Source organism: Lepisosteus oculatus, chromosome 6 (genome assembly GCF_040954835.1).
Source record: "Lepisosteus oculatus isolate fLepOcu1 chromosome 6, fLepOcu1.hap2, whole genome shotgun sequence".
NCBI classification, from domain to species: Eukaryota; Metazoa; Chordata; class Actinopteri; order Semionotiformes; family Lepisosteidae; genus Lepisosteus; species Lepisosteus oculatus.
In genome coordinates this window covers 36,281,479-36,298,945 of record NC_090701.1, presented here as the reverse complement: position 1 = coordinate 36,298,945, position 17,467 = coordinate 36,281,479, and the positions used below count along the sequence as shown (strand labels likewise).

At 36.1% G+C, this 17,467-nt stretch overlaps 1 protein-coding gene across 1 annotated transcript in view; it reads left to right on the top strand.

Moving 5' to 3' along the window:
• Positions 1-17,467, top strand: part of phlpp1 (PH domain and leucine rich repeat protein phosphatase 1) — a 111,739-nt gene that overhangs the window by 71,249 nt on the left and 23,023 nt on the right. The window contains exons 4-9 of the mRNA XM_015354224.2: positions 2,781-2,947; positions 11,162-11,308; positions 13,079-13,306; positions 15,162-15,364; positions 15,804-15,864; positions 16,149-16,244. Coding sequence (XP_015209710.2) covers positions 2,781-2,947; positions 11,162-11,308; positions 13,079-13,306; positions 15,162-15,364; positions 15,804-15,864; positions 16,149-16,244 — 902 coding nt within the window. The remainder of the gene's footprint in view (positions 1-2,780; positions 2,948-11,161; positions 11,309-13,078; positions 13,307-15,161; positions 15,365-15,803; positions 15,865-16,148; positions 16,245-17,467) is intronic.

Here is a 17,467-nt window from a genome sequence, read left to right as displayed (position 1 = left end):
AATTGTTAGGCAAAGCGGTAATATCTTAAAAGACCTACAACAAGAATGAATTCCCAAAACATTTTTTTTTGGTCTTGTATGAACTGTGTCTATACCTGTCATTTTACAAGTCAGGATACACAATTGTATTCTAGCCAGAAGGATTGTATCTATGGAAAATTGTCTAATAATTACTATTGCATTCCACTTTATTAAGTCACACAAATGCTTTAATGTACTAAACAATAGCAGTGCTGATTAGTTTAAGCAAGACCTTGATATGGCTGTAAGACATTTACTGCTTTCCACCTTAATATTTAAAGAAGGACCTATATCTTGTAGGAATTATTGAATTAATGTAAAAAAAACAGGAACATATGTACACAGAAAGAAGTGGTTATCATGGAAGATTTTAATTTTCCTCACATTACAAGAGAGACATCGCCAGCTACAACTCAGTGGTAGACATGGCTGTATACATGGATTTACATGTTGTTTATCTGTATTTACACAAAGGGTTATAGGAGTCTGGAACAAGCTACCTAACCATGTTGTTGAAGCATACTCCTGACTTTTTTCAAGAGAGGATTGGACAAGATTCATCAATGAATTAGTTACTAGCAAATCTGACCATTTATGTGTATTGAATGGCCTCCTCACATTTGTAATCTTGGTGTTCTTACATATTTTGTTTCACCGCCAAATCTGGACTTGAAGGGGTTTTTAAGAAGCATTTCCGGAAACTACCAAAGCAAGCAACAGTATTTAGCAGTATATCTACTACTATGTAAAATGACATGTTTCTGTGAACTTTCTGCTATATTAACAAATAACATCTTAAATTATTCTTTAGCATGTCAAAAGGGTCCTGACCACTTAGGGCATTTTTTATCTTTTGGGCATTTAAGAATTCTGGTAATAAAAGGTACGAAGGTCTAAATGACCTCTTAGGGCATTTTTTATCTTTTATTTTTATTTTTTATCTTTTAGGCATTTTAGAATTCAGGTAATAAAAGGAACAAAGGTAAAAATGTAAAGTTGTATTTTAGTCTGAGACAAGCAGTGTTTAAGATTATCAACATAGCTAGGCCTTTCTTCTATTTGGTGCAGATTAGTAAAAGCCCTTGTTACTTTCTTGATAATTACTGAGATTTACATGGAGCTTGGTTTATATAAATTGGGTCTAAAGGGTAGCTAAAGGTCACACAGAGTCATTGGCTTATTTGGTTTTAGCCCCAGTTTGGTTTGTATTAATCTTTTTTTTTTTACATTTGTCTCCCCTTGTCTCCAAATGGCAGTGGTCACCATAGTTTGGAAGCTTTCTTTCTCATGAACAAATAAATGAAGGTTTCAGTTATGTTTTTTGTTTGTGAAATTAAGTTTAGTGCACTACAATATTTTCTATTAATATCAAATTATAGTGTTATAAGGATAATGATCTTTATTTTTTTGTGTTGTTCCACTCATTCAAGTCATTTTTGTACTAAATGTGAGTTTAGACATTTTATGAATGAAAGTGTTTTTATAGAACCTTCTTAGAGCTGAACATGATGCCATTTCTGACTTGTTGGTTGCATATGTATGCAACATGTCATTTTATGTTTCATAATCATTATACAGTATAGCCTGTTCTGTTTAGTAAATTTAACACAAATTTTAAGAATGTGGTTGCAGTAATGAAAAAATGAAAAATGTAATTCTCACAGGGGATACACAAAATATTTAATGGGGGAAAAAAAAAACAAATGACTCCCAAATAATGTCAGCGAGTGTTCATCGGTAGTGTTCCTGGCATGCTTTCTGTGGAGCCTGATTTGTCTCCCCGTGGGAATTTGCTCACTCCTTAATCTGGTAATTAATGATCATTATAATCGTCATGTTTCACACTGGGTGAATGCTTAAACAGAGCATGATACAGAGACCTCTGAGTAGGTGAAGGAAATAGCAACTGCAACAGAATTATTGAACCATATTTTACATGTGTTCATGATTAATATTACTGTTAACAACAGTTAGGTGAAGCCTGCAGTACTATCAATTTTCCATTCACCACTGATACTGTAGTATCCCCTCTCTTTACACAACATGTGTAACAATCATCTATGTAACATTGTTTTTTTTTTGGTTTCCAGTGAAGATCCCAAATGTTCAGGATGCCATTGCTGTGCATTTTTTAGAAATATAACTGTCAGCCAAGTCAGGTTTGGGGTGTTAGATGTGTTGCATTTGTCATTCTCATTCAATGGCAAAACTTAATGGCAATGAACCAAATTCCCATGAAATTCCATTTAAAGAGTTCTTGGTTTATTTGCTGTGTTCTTTCATAAGTTAATGTTTTATTACATGGATAATATGACAAGAACAGCATACAGGCAGCTTTCTTTTAATGTTTTGTAGTGTAAAACATGGAAGTCAAATTTGTGTTTGCACTTGATATCTTTCAGATATGCATTTGAGCATATGAATGAAACATTTGTAAACTGCTTCCTTATCTGCCTTTATCCTTTCTAGATTATACAACTTGTTTGTTTTTGTGTCAGTAAATCTCTCAGAAATGTGGCCAGACTGGATTTTAAATACTAATTACGTCTAGCTGTCACCCTTTACGACAGATGACAAATCAAGACTTATTTCACAAGGATGTTCACAAGGTCTTATCCAAGTGTTTTAGGAATAATGGGGAAACTTTAAAAAGATTGTGGTTATTTTCTATGATAGTGTTCTTATTTAGAGTAGTGATTTTTCACTTCTTGAAAGTTCTCTCCCTACCCCTAAATCTTCCTTTCTTTCTATGATTTCAGATTGTGTCCCAGCGGATAAGCTCAGTTGACTTGTCCTGCTGCAGCCTTGAGCACCTGCCTGCCAATCTCTTCTACAGCCAAGACCTGACGCACCTCAACCTCAAGCAGAACTTCTTAAGGCACAGCCTGGGCCCAGTGGCCAGCAGAGGCCTAAGTGAACTGCAGAGGTAACAAAGGATTTTTTCTGTCCTGTCTGTCACACGCATCCCATGACTTGTAATCTGGGAAGGAGGGGGGCTGGTGAAGGGAGGGTCGGAAAAGATTGACTGGTCTAGAAATAGGAGAGATTCTATTATCCTTCAGCTCACACACAAGGCACCATCTGGTACTTGTGCAAGTAAGGAAGAGAGGGATGATTGGGAGTGGATGATTAAAAGGAAGCACAGTTCTGTGTCATTCTTTCGTTGGATTCAGGTTTTCTTGGGTGACCCTGAGCTTGTAATGAACGAAATTTCTGCCGATTAAAATTAGGGTGGTTCTTGACTGAGCACAGTGTCAGAACTGTCAGCAACATCACCTACATTTTTTAAATTCTGTTTACATGCTTTCTTTTTTATTCAGGAGTTTTTGGCCTGACTGCAAAAATCCTTGTGTATGTGAATGTCACAGATGATGATTTGTGTTTTCATTACTCACTAAGGACTGTTGGAAGCCATGGGAGATTAAATCTGTGAAATTGTATTTGGCCTTTGAGCATTTTTAAGACGCTTTATTTCAAGAATTGCAGGCCCCTTGTGATGTGGGTTTTTGGTTTGATTGTAATATGTCTCTTGCCAATACCTCTTGAAGACATTATGCCTGCCACCTGTTAAGTTTATATTAAAACTGTAGATAAGGATATTTTTGCCTTTTTTTGTTTTCTTGATCAACCTCTCACTTGTTAAATATAATAAGAGTCATTATTCTTATTAAATATATTGATTAGTCTCCAGCAATATGTCCTTAAATTGGTCAAGTCTTTGCTTGTATGGTATAACTGGCTATTTTTTGGTTTGTTATATTTTAATGTAAATATAAAAAATATAACTTTTAGGACTAGGAATTAATGTTCACTGCTAATGAAAATTCAGACTTACCGTTTAAATTTGTGTTTGGAAATAGGAAGTTAGCTTCCACTCTAATTTAAGCATGTGGGCTTTCAGTGAATGTTGTCTCTTTTGACGATATCTGTTGTTTCATGTTTTCTCCAGGAAATTTTTTTTTAGTCCTTTTCATAGGTAGTCTCTTCAAGTTTAGCATTTCCTTTTCTATATTTATTGTTTGTTTTTGCAACCTGTACATAATAGCTTATACTTGTCTATCTTCAACATGTACCAAATGCTTGCTCAGTTTTGAATTTTATCTGAATTCAGATTTCATTTTGCTTCTTCTTTAGAGTTTGCTCATCTTTTTATTTTGGAATTGTCTAAACGTAACTAATTTACTAACTATACCATAATCTAGATCATTGAAATGAAGAAGATGATGAAGAACAGCGTTTCTATTATAGATCTGTGTGTTACTCCACTAATTAAATCATTCTAGCTGTTGAGCATTAATTCTTATCTGTACTTCATTTTCAATCCATTCACCAGTTTTCAATCCAGATACACACATTTCCCTGAATGCCTCCTGCCTGTAATTTTAAGAATGAATCTTTTATGAGAAACTTTCTCAAAAGCCTTCTGAAAAATTGAATTTTTGATGCCATATGCTCTGTGTGTACCAATTTCTGCTGTTGCTGGTTCAAAAAATAGTAACAAGTCAGTTAAACAAGACTTATCTTTTGTAAATCTTTATAGAAAAATAATATTTCCATCTAGATGATCCTCTGATTTAATTCTACTAATTCTTTATATAACCTTACAAGTAATTGAAATACCACTTTTTCATGTGTAATTATTGTTTCCCTTTTTATGGATGGGCACTCCATTAGCAATTCCCAAGCCCATGGCTACTACCTCAGTCCTAAATGCCTGTCAGAAGAGATGAACATCACGCAATGCTGTAATAACCATTGTTGATGCATTAAATTAAAGTGAGCTCAAGAAGTGGTGCTTTTTTACATTTGATTTGGAGGGATCTAAGCAGAGGGTTGTAACATGATGAAAAAGCTTTTGCAACAAAAGAATAAAAAAAAAAAGACAAGGAGCTTTTGTATGTACATTACGTGCAAGCCCTGTAACCAAATTAAATACAGTGGTGATGTAAGAAGACATATGAGACTGTGCAAACTGGCTTCCAGGCTGTAGGACAGAAAAAAAATCCAACTAGTCATGGGTGAGCCTTGAATCAAAGCCTATATCTGAAAAGTCATGGGGCAATTGGACATTGAGGTAGAATGACATATGGAGTATGCAGTTCAAAGGAAAAGTTATTTTAAAATTGTAGCTGTGCTGATTGTTTTCAAATCACAATGTGCAATGAAGACTTTGGGATATTACAATGTGCCACAAGTTGAAAGTTTGGGAAGCACTGCCTTACTGGAGAGCTGTTCTTCTGTTGTTTATTACAGCACTTTTGGTTGTTTGTAGTTTCCCAAGTTTGTATACTACCTGATCCATCCTATTGGGACTAAATATCATCTTCAGTTTTTATTGTGCCATTGACAAAAGAGGCAGGCCTATTTGTTTAGTGTAACTTAACCAGGAAGCCTCACTTGCTGAAAAATCCTAAATTGATTCCCACTTGCATCTCTAATAGATGTTTACTGCTTTTCATTGTTAGAATGTTGTCCTTTTATCCCAGGAAACACAGGCCAGAGAAATCCCTTGCATCGGTGTAATCCTTGTGTAAAGTCTTGCCACAAGTTTGACAAGGGAAGATTTAACACTGGCTTTCTCTAGGATCTGCTGCCAGGAGAAAAAAATGAACTCCAGCTGAACTCTTGATTCACATTATCTTTCTTAAAGTATTTTTTAAGGAAAACCTAAGCTTTGTATTTTGAGAACAGAGATGTAACTTTTCCTGTTTTTTTTTATTTAAAACTTCAAACCAACAATAATAAAGGCCTCAAAGAAACAGAGATTCAAGTGGAAGAGAGAATATTTTTAGTTCCCATGAGAGAAGCATATTTATCTAACGGTTCTAACCACAGTGTTCTAGGAGTAGAAAATTGAACTTTTAAGGATAGTTACATTGTTTCATAAGGAGCTTAGATAGATTCTCTTATATATGGCATTAGATTGAGAAAAGTTCTATTGTTACTCTGCTGTTGGTTTTGCTTCTTGTATTTTGTTTTCCTTCTTATAAATTATGTATTGAAGTGCTGTATGTTAGAAAGACTAGAGCAGAAAACAGCAGAGCAGAGAATTAAAGCAAGATCTGGCCAATTAAAAAAGAAATAATTTTATATTGATACTGTTCAGTAAAAAGGTTACTAATTAAGGTGCTGACTCACATTAATTCACCTCAGCAGACCAGAAAATCTTATAAAACAAACTGTACATTGGTTTTGTTTTTCTCAAGTTTTTCCTTTTTTGAAGAATAACGTGAGTACAGTCCAAACATGAGAGGATCTCAGATGAATTAACATTGTAAATGGAGACTCACAGTGAGTTTGTACAGAAAGGCCTTTTATGTGTCCTCTGAAGTCTTACAGAGAGCTTGATCACAGACATCACTGTGCATTTGTGAGTTGATAAGGAAACCCAAAAGCTGAGCATGGCATGAACTTCACCCTATTCAGATTCTTGAAAGAATGTGTTGTTGATGTCTAGTAGCTGGCTGAGACAAAATGTGAATGGTTGATCAGTGAGAGTAAAAAGATTGTAAAATGCAAAGTAATAGAAAATGTTTGATATCCATGTTTTTTTTTTATCGAACTTGGCATGTATGAAGTCTCATTACTGTACCTGCCTTATCCGGCCTTTTGTTTGATGCATTTTTAGTTTTAGGTTTCCTGAACATATTGAACAGGTGCTACACCTTGAACATTCATACCAAGAGATTTCATGGAGAAAGAAATGTGATTATTTTACACGGATTTCCCACTTTTACAAATTTGTCAGTGACTAAATTACATGACTGCCTGTCTTTAGATACAGCAGCATGAAAAAATGCTGTCAGCAGCTATTTAATGGCAGAGCTAAGGGAATAAACAAGAAGCCTCCGGATGTTTTGATCTGTGATTAATTTTCTTGGGCAAGTTATTGACATAGACTGACAGTGAGTGACAATCTGTTAATATACTTAATACCATAAAGCTTTAATGTTTGGTACTAGTACAAGTGAATTGATTGTGTAGTTTATTTAGTAATTGGAAAACAAATACTATCTTATGGTAAACAAAATTATTGTTATGACTTTTGTCCTGTGGCATCTCTTGGCTAGCGGTTGCCATTCTCACGAGACCTCACAATTTTTCAGGGCTGGCTGCACTGACTGGATCACCTTCTGGTGATCAGCCTTAATGATTAATTATTCAATTTATTATTTAATTCTTGTTTCTCTGTTTAATGCTGGGGGAATGCAATGGTGCTTTGTCATTACTCATTTCACTTTGTCCTGTTTGCACTACTTGTTTCTGGTCTCCCGATTTGTCAGCAGATGCCTCAGCAGCTTTTCGGGGTGGTCATCTCACCCTGAAATGCTAAGTCCGTTTGTACCCCTTTCCTTGGTTCTTGATGCAGGATTCTGCTCTGAAGTCCATAACTCGTTCTCCTTCAGTGCTTGGCAACAGGATTCTGTTGCTCTGAAGCCCTGGCTGCCCAATTCCTAGCAATGGGCCGATTCACCTGGGTTTAGATCTCTGAGTTTGTTATCGACTACCTTGGCGTCCCAATGCTGAAGCAGTGTACTCTATCTCCAGCTCAGGACCACACTCTACACTGCAGTGCTCCATTCCAGTCTGCACGAAGGCTCCTGGCCTCTGCCCTGGAACCCTGGACTTCTTTCTGCTGGCCTCCTTCTCCTGCGGTTCCATCCCACTTTCAGGAGGCAGCTTCTGTTAATGATTAATCATCTAATTAATTAGGATTTACTGGTGAATCAGTTTTTTTAATTCTTAATTTATAATGCAGTTTTAATCAATTATAATGCAATTGTGTGAGAACAGCCTAATATGTAATTTTTTAGTTCATAGTAATATTCCTCAAGAACAAGAATAGAGGGACAAAATCTATATTTGCCTACAGATTAAAACCTGTGTTTTGTAGCCAGATTTCAGACAGCATTTGTGTTGATTAAAATATTAAGGTGTTCACAAGTTGAAGGGTTTTATTCCATATTGTAGTTGGTGTAAATCTTATAGTATATTATTTAGATGGTAAATGCTGTGGGAGAGCTTTGCCTGTGAAGCGCAGGAGTTGAATTCAGTCCAGTGATTCTAGTTCTTTGGTTGTACAACAGCTGATATCCTGCTAAAGCCTTTCCCATGCCCTATCATGAGCTGTGGATTGAGAAAGACCTGTATGAGAACTGAACAAGGAGAATAATCTTTCATGACAAAGGTTAACAAGTGTGTAGGGGTTAATACATAAGCCTTTCATCAAGGTTCACCTTCACCTTAAGTCTCACTGGAATCTCAGTTTAGCTTGTACTCCATGTAATTCCATACCAAATTGAACCCCACATGGTACCAGAAACCTGCCATTAGTCCTCCTTCCTGGCAGTCACATAAACAGAAATAGCAAGAGACAGGCCTTTATGAATTTTAACAAGAATTTTAACAATTTTTTTGCAATTCATGCTGCAAAGATGAGAGACTCCTGTTATTAGACATTGCATTCATGGTCATGAGATTCACAATGTTAGGCAAGTTCAGGATATGAAAGTAAAAATGCTGATGGCAACAAAGATATGTGTCTTCAAAAATTGCTGGTCTGTGCTGGCACTTCATATGTAGTTCTATTACCTTAGGAAATCTAAAGAGATTAAGTTACATACAGTGAATATAAGTTCATCTTGGTGTCTTTGACTATCTGGAATTAATTTATACATAAATTAAAAAAATAATAAAATTTGGACTTATAGTGGCAGACAAAGATGGTAACTTAGTCTAGGAGCTCCGATATTCCTACCCATTTTTTAAAATATTTAATTTGAATTTAAGCTTAGGGTACATTCACTCATTGATTTTATCATGGGTTCCCTTGGGGACTTGGAAACCAGATCTCATCTCTGTATGCACTGCTTTTAATGTGTTCCAACCTTTCTCCTCTGTGATACAGAAAGTAAGTGGGTGGACATTATCCAGCTTGCGCAGCACCAGAACCATGGGTGCATCAGAAAGTCAAAGAATGAAATATCTCTGCTTAAATCCTGTTTGGTAGAGTTAAAAGATAGAAAGCTCCACTCTACAATCCTCTTGCTGGCCTGCCCGAGGGTGTCAAGGGATGATAACTTGTTTAACTTTGGATAAACTAGCAAACTGGCTACACTTGCTCGCCCATTAAAGTTGACACCACTTAGGGATTGTGATTACAATTCCTGGAATACCTGGAATATTGCAATTTCGTTGCACTTTATTCACATCCATCCAAAAACAGAATACTCCTGAAATGTGTAGGGAGACATCAGGCACACCCTGACTACAGCTGTGACAGTGCCTGAAGAATCTTCAGCTGGAACCAACCATATGGTATTGAATTTTAAGTTCAAAAACACATTAGCAAGTGCACTAGATTTTTTCACTGGTATATCCCAGTCAGGACTACCTAGCTTGTCTAGTACAAGGTCATCAGGATCTTGCAAGATCAAGCTACCATATGATGATGTTCTGAGGAATAGCCTGAATTTTGTGACTGCACATGAAAATATTTTCAGTCTTTAAAAAAAAAATGCTTCATCTTTTAATAATAGAGTTGGGTTATCTTTCCAATAATAATGTTGTTAACATTGTTAGAGTTCCATGAATAATGCCCCATAGTTCTGGCTTGGATGTGTGTATTCATACACAATGAAATGAGTGCTGCTGTGCTGTTTCTGACCTACCTTTCAGCCACATATCCCCTTCACTCCTGTTTTTGTTTGTTTTTATTTTTTTATATTTTGTGTATTTATCTGTATATTTTAGAGGGAAATTCATTTTTATTAATTAAAAAGAAATTCAAGTTTTATTAATTAAAAAGTATGTGATGCAACTGTCAGTTTCCTTTATAAAGATTTTTGAAATTGAACATTTATTAAGGTTGCATGTATATCAGCATATTTTATAATCTAATATAATATGACTATACTGAGAGAGCTAAAGCAAAAAAATGAGGAATGCCCTAATTTTTCTTCAGCAACTTTTCTGCTAGAGTCCCCTTGTTAGTGTTCCTTAATTAGTTCCCTTTGCCTGTAAACATTTAGTTTGTGGTTATGACTCAATATTCCTTCGAAGTGATTTTACAAATAACTGATTCACACATCTTTGTGGAAACTTGGTAACGTCTCCAATCTAGGGGGCATCTTTCAGTTCTTCAGAAAGTGAAAAGGGCATGGTCAGAGCTGCATGTACATAATGGTTTTAAGGAAGGCTTTCGCAATTTGAATTTCAGTAGACAGATGTTAAGGCTCAGGCGTGTCTCTATTCATATCCATGCAATCCATGTATGCTTTTGTATTTTAATAATTGTTCTGTTGCCCTACTTTGGCAGTGAAACACTGAGCCATATTTGTAGAGGTTTTTTAAAAAGTCCTCGATTGCCACTTTCTTGGGGTTTTTTACTGTATGTTTATTTTTTATTTTATTTTTTCATTTTAGTTTCAAATGAACATCTTGACTTCTTTGTGAAACAGCAGACAATGAGCATAGTGTTATAATAAGCTGTTTAATATGTCCCTTGAATGTAGCACAGATTTTAACACTTGGCCTACTCCTGTTTGATCTTTTGAATAGTGGTTCTGCCTTGAGTACAATATTAGAGTCTCACAGCAGATTCTCATACAATCTGTGTATGTAATGAAGAGTTTCTGGGCACTCTTAAATGAAAGTTTCTAGTCTATATGGAAAAATAAGAGTGATTGACACCTAGCTTTGGCATTTCCAAGTAGAATAACTTACTAATTTTATTATTTGAGATTTTAAAATATAACATTGTTATATAAAATATAACATTATTTAAAAATCCCTGTTTTTTTTAATAAAATAAAAAATGTAATGTTGTAAATTTAATTTTGCCATTTGTTTTCATGTGGTAGCAAATTGCATATGTGCATTCTCTTAGTATTTTTCTGGTATACACTGTACCTTTAGGTATTGATGAGGTTGATATAGCTACCATCTCATATTATGCTTGGCTCTTGTGTTATTCAATGAGTCACGAATTGTTAAGAGCACATGAGACATGACCTAGATGATTACACTTAAAAATTTGTTCTTGGTTTTTCTATAAGTGTATACAGTCATCTTTGATTAGTGCATTTCAAATTGAAATATGTCATTAATTTCTTTTTTGTTTTTTTTATATCCTTGGCAGGTTCACAAAGCTTAAAAGTCTCAATCTCTCCAATAATCACTTGGGGGATTTCCCGGTGGCAATCTGTGATATCCCAACTCTAACAGAGGTTAACCTCTCCTGCAACTGTCTGTCAGCTGTGCACGCTGCTGTGGGGACAATGCACAAGTGAGTCACAAGGCCCAAGGCAGTTAAGGAAAGTTCGGAATCTAAATCAGCTGCCTAGTACTTCCTCCTTCATGTAGTTTCAGACAGTAAATGCCGATTACTTCTGTGAATAGGGTGTGGTTGACTATGATACAAATGTTGAAAGGGCATTTCTCAAAAAAGGCACGCAAGGTAAAATTTAATTTAAAATAACACAATATTGAACTCGTCTTAAACATGGGAAATTAATGGCGGAGCTGCCTACAATTCAGGTTACAGCAAATTGTTTCTGGTGTCTCTGTTAGCCATGAAGTTAAATGCAAAGAACTGTGTGCTAATATGAAAGTGACCTTGTAAATCAAGCCTGTCCACCAGGTCCTCAGTGCCACACTTCGGCCAGTTTTCAGTCCATCAGTGCTGTTCCTTAACTGAATCCCAAATTAAGTCAATTACTAATTTTTTCTATCTGAATTTTCAGCTTTGGGATAGTCAGATTTATTTTACATATGAACTGAAGTAACGTGTAAACGTCTAGGAGCAGAAAACAGTTCTAATGAAAAAAGGTATTAATTCAATGAAAGGTTCAAATAAGCAACCAAATGTCAGTTTAGCCTTGAAAGAGACTGAGGGCAACAGTACCAGGAGTGGAAGTGGCATTTTTTTTAAATGACCTTCATAAGGCAAAATACATATTCATACTCCTCCACCAAAAATGTATATATCGGTGTTTAATTTGTCATGTCTAATACTGCGTTGCACTTACCAAGAATGTAAAGATGTATTATAAATTCAAGTGAAGAGGGGCTAGAACTCCTAGTCTTTCCAAGACAGTGTAACACAAGAGCAGGAGAAGCAGCTACTAGTGCCCTCTACAGGCTTCTGCTGGATCTAAGTAATATGGAATGTACAAAAGGTTTTGCGAGTTTACTTTAGTTATAAATTCAGGTTTTGTCATTTATGAAATTAGTAGGTAATTTCCATATTCATACCACAGTGGTTTATCAGGCTAGGGCTTATGCTGGTTTCTATGGCATTAAGCAGACAAAGAATATATGACTTCCCCCCTGAATGGGATGCCAGTCCATCACTATGTCTTCCCCCAGTAAATGAGGGGACTCATTCTTACAGCTGAGGGGAGTGGAGAAATCGGGGTAGACCTCTGCAGATGTGACTTGAACCCACCAACACACCATTTATATGTCAATTGACCTAAACTCTATGCTACATTGTCCCCCCATGAAGTCAGTAAAACACTTAAAAATAAGGCCTCTGAAACCTATAGTAAATTTTGTGTGAAGATGAAAACATAAAAACTGCAGGATGAATTATTTGCTTTTACAGAATTTCTAATAGCTTACAAAACTTTTTTTGACAGATCCTTTTTTCACTTCCTTTGTCATGTCATTAGAAATATAGCTATCAATGCCTTGGGTATAATGCTTTGTGATCTGTGACATGTTAAAGACAAGTGGCTCAAAGGTAGGCAGGTTAGAGGAGTCTGTCAACAATTTCTCATTGTCTCCTGAGGTCTGTCATTTTATGGGGATCATAGCTGCAAGCAGAGATATCAAAAAAACATGAAACTGGCTATTCCAAACTGGAATGAGTGGGTGTAATTGGTGATTCTAAATTTAGAAAAATAAGTTCCTGACTGTGTTGGGATGAGTTCATAAATACTTAAGATTTCATAAAATGTATAGCAACTGTAAACAACAAAGGCTTGGCTTTGACATAATGCTGTGAGGAAATTTTTTAAGAAATCTTTGGTTTTTTTCCCCCCACACTCCACAGCCTGCAGACCTTTTTGTTGGATGGCAATTTTCTGCATTCACTTCCAGATGAACTGGGTGACTTGCAGCACCTGAGCTACCTTGGCCTGTCATTTAATGAGTTCGCCGAGGTGCCCTCTGTGCTGGAGAGGCTGACTGCTATGGAGAAACTGTGCATGTCTGGGAACAACCTGAACACTCTCAACCTGCAGATGTTAAGACTGCTGTCCATCAAGCATGTGGACCTCAGGTACAGTGGATGCAGACTAGCACAAAGTTCAGTGTACGTAGCCAGGTGTAGAAGCTGCAGTGCTAGTACCACTGAAATGTTTAGCATGCATTTTCATATTTTCTAGGGCAAGTACAGCATCAAGATTAGATCTGATTGGCACAATGCATAAAGCCTGTATGCCCAGGTGTATTTATTTTCTAAAACAAACCTGTGTAAAGTACACATTTACAATGAACTACAAGGTGTTATTCTATTTACACATTTTGAAAAAAAGATCTTCCCATTAATCCTTTAATTGGGCAAGTTCTCTAGTTCTCTAGCTTGTTTCTAATTCTGCCAGTAATTGATATAGAGTTCAGTGCAATACATACAGTGTCCAACAAAAGAAAGTTTAAAACATGTATTTGTATATATTTCTGCTTGAGACACAGTAAGCATTAGTGGCATATGTATTGTAATCTAAAAACATTTAATATTTTTTTTTCTATTTAGTGGCATAATTTAGTCAAATATGATACAGATAGAATTAGATGTAATTAAATGTGGAGATGCATAAGAGAAAACAAATCAATTGACTGATAGAGTTGCATTGACTGCAAACCAGAAACTGATTGTTCACAGCCAAAGTCTTTTTAAAGAAAATGTAAAAGACGTGTTAACTATGAAAAATAGCATGTTTTTTCTCAAAAGCATCTTCTACGACTTTGTGGAGTTTCTGTAAAACCAAGCAAACTTTTAGAACAGTTCTAATGCACATTGGTTTTAATGTTGCTAAAATTGCTGTTCAACGTTGGGATATTAAAGTTGCTCTTTTCAGATATATTTTCGCTATGTTCCAGTCTGATTAAACACAACTGTTTACTTACAACTGATAGCACGGTAATTATAATTGCTTTATTTCCAAAGGTTTGATATAGGACTATGAATTAAATTGAGATGAAAATTCTGTTTCTGATAATTTCAAAAATTGGAACATACCAATATTATCAATGGTATCAATCAGCAATTAAGTGCTATCAATAGAACAACAAATTGCCACATATTAAATGTATAATAAACCCATCATCCTCATAATACTGAATATTTCCACAAAAATCCCGTAATGCTTTAGCAATGATGCATTCTATAAACAGAAAGTTTTGCAACTTTTGTGTTTAACATTTTATAATTACTGAACATTTTCTGTCTTTAACTCTCCTTCTCCTTCTACCTTCTAACTCTCATTTTCTGATTTCTTGGAAGTGATAGTTTATAAAAATAAACTACATCTGTATTCTGTAATTAGATTTGTATTTTTTTAGTATTTGGGGAAAAAAGAGAATTTTTTTTTAATCAACTAACTACAGTCATTTTAAAAATTGTATTGCGAGCACAATTCCCTGTACTTTCCATTCTCTTTGTTGTTTTAATGTTTGGTGAATTTGATATTTTTCCACTCTCTGGCTTATCGCCATGGCAGGATAGAGCAAGGCACTAAAAGCTAAACCTTGCTTATTTTTTTTGTAGAGTAATAATGTATGTGAAGAGTATATTGTTTTTACATGTGTTATACATGTAAGAGGCTACTTTCCAACTTCTATGAACTACTTTGCAATGTCTTATTTTATTTATGAATCAAAGTATCAGCTAGTACCCTAAACATAAAACATAAAATCAACCATAGATAAAGCACTCAGTAACGACATAGAGGACATTTTTAATTTAAGGTCTATGATTCAGCATAATGTCTTAGTGGTACTCATTGTGTGCATCTACACAGCTCTTTCAGCCTTGCGATTTGGAATAGCAAGGCAACATTTATTTTGTTTAGATATTTCTGGAAGTGTTCTTTAGGAGGAGCTTTGATGTTTTGTCCTGATCTGTCCTTGACCAGGCTGAATAAGATCTGTAGGGTGATCCCAGAGGAGCCAGAATTTCTTCGACATATCACTCACTTGGACCTACGAGACAACCAGCTACAGGAGGTGGATGCTACTGTTTTCACCAAACTGGAGGTGGTACACTGTGAGAGGAACCAGCTGACTACTCTAAAAGTTAACGGCTGTCTCCTGAAAGGACTCTACGCATCAGCCAACAGTAAGAGACGGTTGCTTTAAAACAAAAAGAGCCCAACACCCCTATTTGGAAAAGCATTTTCATTAAGTTATAGAAGTGAAAAAACTAGAGTCAAAGATAGAGTTATGTTCGAATCACTCATACTGAATTTCAGGGGCAACCAAATAGCTTTTTAACACTGGTACAACCTAGCAGACCCAGGTCAGATGGAACATCACAGAATCTTCCTAACACAGCTCGGCTCCTTTGACTGTTGAAAGTACAAACTGTGCCGTGTTCGTGACTGAGCTGTGCCGAGGAAACTCTGGTGTTCCTGTGTAAAAAGGCCATTGATTTTCTGTGATAAGAAACCAGAATCTCTGAAAAAAAATTTAAACCATGTAATACAAAATTATCCTCACTGTTTGCATTTCAGACATCTATTCAGTGTTGTAGAACGTAATGTCTGTGCTTCTTTCAGAGCTTTCTCAGCTCGAAGTATATCCTGTGCCCTGTAACCTGACCTTTATGGATGTCTCAAGGTAAGAACTTGAAAAAAAATTAAAGGCAATTATTTGAGTACTTCACAAGCCCTAGTAACAGCTGTATTAATGCTCATTATTTTAGTGTTTGTATTGAGGGGTTATCTGAGGGGTTACGAAGGTCGGGATTTAAATCTTAAACTTTCTGTTGAAAAAATGTTAACCTTCACAACACAAGAAAACACCACAGTGTTTAAACTATATATTTTTTTGTTTTTTCAACTCGACAAGCCTTCACTTCTTTGTGCCTTGCGTAACTCTTTCTCTGACCTTTCTCAATCTAGAAACCAACTGGAGAGCTTGCCTGAATGGGTAGGTGAGAGCAAGAAACTGGAAGTGTTGGACATCGGCCACAACCAGATCTGTGAGCTGCCAGTACGGTGAGTGCAGAGTCGTGTGCTCCACAGCTTTGCCGCACTGGAGTACAGTGGCAGGAGTGATTTCTAATTTCATGGCTGGGTAGCCCCAAGTCATGAGAAATCTTTTATTTCCAATTTTATAGCCCAAGCTATTAGAACATGTATAGATGTGATCGTGATAGGAATGCATTGGGTTTAATCGAAGGCTATCAAAGTTATTCACACATTCCATGGCCATCCAGTGTTTTGAAGTGGGTCATGGCAGGCTCCAGGGAGTATGATGGTGTTGCTTTGTGTTTTCCATCCCTGTGCTATGATTTTAATCCACCCTTCAGTGTTAATGCTGTTGTACAGAAATGCCGACAGTGGAAATATGTAACACTGGGAAAGTTAGTCTGCCCTGCCTTATCCACATACAGAGTTTAGCATTGCTGGTTACGTCCATGGAGTATTCTCACTTTTTGCGTTGTCATGGAAAGGAAGTGCAACTAACTCCAGGTAAACCAGTTCATAAAGTGAGTGTGGCTTTAATAACAGTGACTGTCAGTTGAGTCCCTGACCCTGATATTGAAGTTATTAAAAACTTGTCCTGCTACATTGACCTGGATTACCTTGTCTGAGACAGTTGGCTGACCGGGTTAATTCTACTGTGTGATTTTACTCACCACAGTTTCACTGTGTTATCTAAAGATACATTTATTTTGCAAGTTCTCACCAGACCATTGCTGGCTTTATGACAGCAGTGTCATAAAGGTAGTCCTTCCACTTTACGGTGGACTGTTTCCAGTCCCTTCAAGTATGCCTAGACAAGACTAAAAAGCAATTAATATGCTGATAGGATCAGTTTTGTACTGCTTCATGGTTGCATGATGTAATGGGATTGAAGATGAGACCAAAACAGGCAAGGACTGTAAAAGGTATTCAAAGCAGGACAGCCTCAAGAGTGAATATGTAACCAAATGTTTTTTATTGGCTCATATGTAAAATGAGCCAAACAATGGTTTTATTCTTGCTAAATTAAGCTTCGTATTATAATTATGTATGCTTATATAATTAGGTAGCTTTCATACACATGTATACACTAATTGTAGCCTTGTTGAATCTCAATTTTTGTTTTCTCATTCTTTGGATTCACCAAAGGTGGTTGTCAATAATGAATTCATCACCATGGCCTTTTGGCTCACTACACTACATTTCATTGCGTAATCCAATGAGGGATTATCAAAGCACATGCTTTGCTGGGT